The sequence below is a fragment of the Acyrthosiphon pisum genome, unplaced genomic scaffold (genome assembly GCF_005508785.2).
Source record: "Acyrthosiphon pisum isolate AL4f unplaced genomic scaffold, pea_aphid_22Mar2018_4r6ur Scaffold_43;HRSCAF=331, whole genome shotgun sequence".
Taxonomy (NCBI): domain Eukaryota; kingdom Metazoa; phylum Arthropoda; class Insecta; order Hemiptera; family Aphididae; genus Acyrthosiphon; species Acyrthosiphon pisum.
In genome coordinates, this window is record NW_021773934.1 from 330 (window position 1) to 4341 (window position 4012).

The window sequence follows — 4012 nt, forward strand, 5'->3', positions numbered from 1 at the left end:
ATACAAAATCAAAATATCTGTCATGACTTATTAATATTTGGGTTATCTATTCTTAATTCCTTTATTATTGATTTAAGGTCGTTGGTGTAATGTTCATATTAAACTAACGCCTTGTCGTGAAGGCACCCTTAACTTTGATGACTATATTTTATTTCAGTTAAGAGCTAAACGCGACATTTTTGGTGACCTCGACGTGATCAGCTCGCTTTTATTATTATAGATAACCCTGTAATATTAATATTACAATCAATATACAATAAATAAAAAATATATTTTTATTCACTCATTCAGGCAGATTGAGTTTATGCAAGTTGGTACTTAGTTCTGTATTGCAATTCATTATATTATTTCCATTTTGCACATTTTACATTTATATATTTGTTACTTGAACATTAGACATATTAAAATATTATACTTGTACTACATCTGTAAATCAAAGTCAACATCATGGACGACACTGATCTCGCTGCTTTGCCTAAGGAATTGCGTAAGCTGATCAAGAAGCGTCGGTCAATCAAGGACTCGATAAACTCCATCAGGGACTATGTCAACAAATTCATTCCTGCAAGTTCATCCGTGCGTCAACTACAAATCCGTTTATCAAAATTGACTGCATTTATGGCTGAGTTGTCTGTCACTCAAGAAGCCATTGTTGATTTTGATCTGGGACATGATGATATCACTGAACAAGTTGCATTTGATGATTTCACATTCACCTTAGTGGCTGACATGGAAGAGCTTATAGAAAAACATGGGCCAAGTGCAACGTCAAGTTCAATGCATCCTAGCAACCAGTCAAGTGCATCAGTCAATGAAGCTATGAGATTGCCTACAATTAACATTCCCACGTTCAATGGTGAGATAGAGAATTGGGCTTCCTACATTGACACCTTTAATGCACTATTCCACAACAACAAAGATTTACCTAATGTTCATAAAATGCATTATCTTAAGTCAGGTGTCTGCGGTACAGCCGCTGAGGTGATTAAAAGTTTCTCAATTACTTCAGATAACTACCAAGCCGCTTATGATGAATTAGTAAAGCAATATGAAAACAAGGCGTTAACTATCCAAGTTCATATTCGTGCATTATTGAATTCACCAAAGGTACATACTAATTGTGCTGCTGAATTAAAGAAATTACATTATCATGTTAATTCTCATGTTCGCTCTCTTATCGCTTTAAAGCAACCTGTACAAAATTGGGATGCCTGGTTGACAACAATTGTCTGTTGTCATCTAGATCCAACTACTGCTGGTGAGTGGCAGCTGCTACAAACCAGCAAGGAGCTCCCTGCATTTAAAGATATTGAGTCGTTTCTGTCTAAGCGCATAGCTGCCTATGAAGTCGGTTATATTTCATCAAAGTCTGATACAAAACAAACCGCTGGAAAGCAAAATCAGTATGGAGGCAAAAAACATGATGTCAAGGCATTTTTTGCCAAAAAATCTGAACCTCATACTATCAAGTGTGTGTTGTGTACAGCGCCACATAGAATTTATGCATAGACCAATTCAATCAAATGTCAGTATCTGAGCGTAAGGATATTGTAACCAAATTTAAATTATGTTTCAACTGTCTGAACTTCGGACATCAAGTTGAATCTTGTTATTATCCTGGATGTCCACGTTGTGGCAAAAAACATAATTCAAGACTACATGCTGACTCGAGCCATATGTCAGAACCAGAGAGCTCTACGCAAACTGAGACACAGAAAACCAGTCAACATAATGCAGTATGCCATGCGATGACCAGTAATAAGCATGCATCAAGTACCACGTCCACTGTGATGCTTGCTACTGCTGTAATAAATGTTCATGACTCTGATGGACGACCTCAACGCTGTAGAGCCATCTTGGATTCTGGATCTCAACTTAATTTCATAACGTCATCTTGTGCTCAACGCCTGCGTTTAAAGAAGACTAATGTTTCATTGTCTATATCTGGTGCTGGTACTATGTCTTCTTCCACTGTGCGCTTAATGCCATGCACTATATCATCACATTGTCAAAACTATCAATCCTCGATTGAATTTCATTCATTGCCAACGATAACAGAAAGACTTCCGCATCAAATGTTCAGCATGGATCAATTGAACATACCTGATGATGTCAAGGGCAATCTAGCTGATCCTCAACTCAACGTACCAGCTGCTGTTGACATATTATTTGGCGCCGAGCTATTTTATGACATTTTCCTGGGTGCACGTATACAGCTGTCCAAGCATATTAGTGTACACAATACAAAACTTGGTTGGATACTTGTTGGTAAATTATTTGAGAAGTCATTAGTTAAGTCAAAAATAACCATGCTATCTACACCAGTATCTACCAATTCTGCGTTAAGTCTATTTACCTCAACTACAAATGCTCAATTCATCGAAGAAGCTCAAGCGGATAAGCACTTTTCATCAACTGTTAAGCGTGATGAAAGTGGGAGATTTGTTGTAAGGCTTCCAGTGAATGACAAGATCACATTCCTTGGTGATTCTCGACCAATGGCAGAAAGGAGGTTCTACAATTTAGAAAGGAGACTTGGTAAAGATAAGAAATTGGCAGAGCAATATGACATGTTTATTTCTGAATACTTGGCGTTAAACCACATGGAGCTGGCAAGTCCTACATGGAGTGGACCAAAATATTATTTGCCTCACCATCCAGTATTTAAGACCAATAGCACAACCACAAAACTTCGGGTAGTTTTTGATGGTTCTGCCAACACCAAGTCCGGAATAGCACTCAATGATGTTCTGTTGAAAGGACCAAAAGTACAGTCAGATATATTTCATATCCTTCTTCGATTTCGCATTCATCAAGTAGTGATCACAGCGGACGTCGAGAAAATGTACCGACAAGTATTAGTTGCACCTGAGGATAGAGACCTTCAACGAATTCTTTATCGAAAAAGTCCTAATGATCAACTACAAGAGTACAGGCTGTGCACTGTAACATATGGAACAAAGTCAGCCTCGTATTTGGCCACTCGTTGTCTAGCTGAGATTGGAAAATGCACAGACAATCCTAAATTAAATCGAGTAATCACTCAAGATTTCTACGTTGATGACCTCCTGAGTGGTGGGGCATCTGAAGATGAATGTTATCAAATTTACAACTCACTATTAAGACATTTTAGTCCAGCTGGTTTTCCACTTCGTAAATGGTGTTCCAATTCAGTCAACCTTATTAGCCAAATACCATCAGCGTGTAATGACCCAACGTTTGTATTAAAACTCAGTGAGGATGATACGGTTACAGCCTTAGGACTCAAATGGCAACCTATCACTGATCAGTTTCGATTTACGTTCAAGCATTGGTCACCACCGTTAAACATGACCAAGCGTACACTATTATCAGACATCAACTCAGTTTATGATCCTATTGGACTCATATCCCCGGTACTCATTCTTGGAAAAATTTTCATTCAACAATTGTGGGGAATGAAGATGAGCTGGGACGACATTATCTCATCTGAATTGCAAGCTCGATGGATAAAATTCTGCAACTCTCTTCAGTCGTTGCATGAATTGGCCATACCACGCAAGGTAATCAACACTGCAGATTCAAAGGTCACCATTCATGGTTTTTGCGATGCATCGCAAGAGGCATTTGGTGCATGCATTTACTTACGTTCTGTCAGTTCAAATGGTCAAGTGCAAGTACATCTCCTGGCATCCAAATCTCGTGTTGCCCCAATGAAAGCTACTACCATCCCTAGACTCGAACTATGTGGTGCAGTATTGCTGGCGGAACTGTTGCTAGAGGTTAAAAATGAACTCAGTTGTTTAGGCATACAATTCAGTATAAACGAAATTTTACTATGGACTGATTCATCAATTGTTTTGGCTTGGCTAAAAAATGAAGTCCCTTTACTATCATTTGTAGCAAATAGAGTTGCTCGAATATTAGACATTACAGATAATGCTCAATGGCGCCATGTTATCTCTAAGGAAAATCCTGCCGATCATATAACAAGAGGTATACATCCTGCTGCGCTGCCTTCATTGTCAATTTG

At 38.5% G+C, this 4012-nt stretch overlaps 2 protein-coding genes across 2 annotated transcripts; both read left to right on the forward strand.

The window, feature by feature from the left end:
- The first annotated feature begins 447 nt into the window (after positions 1–447).
- On the forward strand, positions 448–1509 carry LOC107884921. The gene has a single exon (XM_016808029.1). It carries the CDS (start codon positions 448–450, stop codon positions 1507–1509), a length of 1062 nt encoding a protein of 353 aa, XP_016663518.1.
- Positions 1510–1523: 14 nt separating this feature from the next.
- Positions 1524–3975, forward strand: LOC103310584 (the record flags this gene model as incomplete). Its single annotated transcript, XM_008189288.2, has 1 exon — positions 1524–3975. A coding segment is annotated over exon 1 (2452 nt), but the record flags the coding sequence as incomplete, so codon positions are not given.
- Between the last annotated feature and the right edge of the window lie 37 nt (positions 3976–4012).

Coding starts and splice junctions, on each gene's coding strand:
- LOC107884921 (XM_016808029.1), top strand. CDS start 448: ATGGACGACACTGATCTCGCTGCTTTGCCTAAGGAATTGCGTAAGCTG.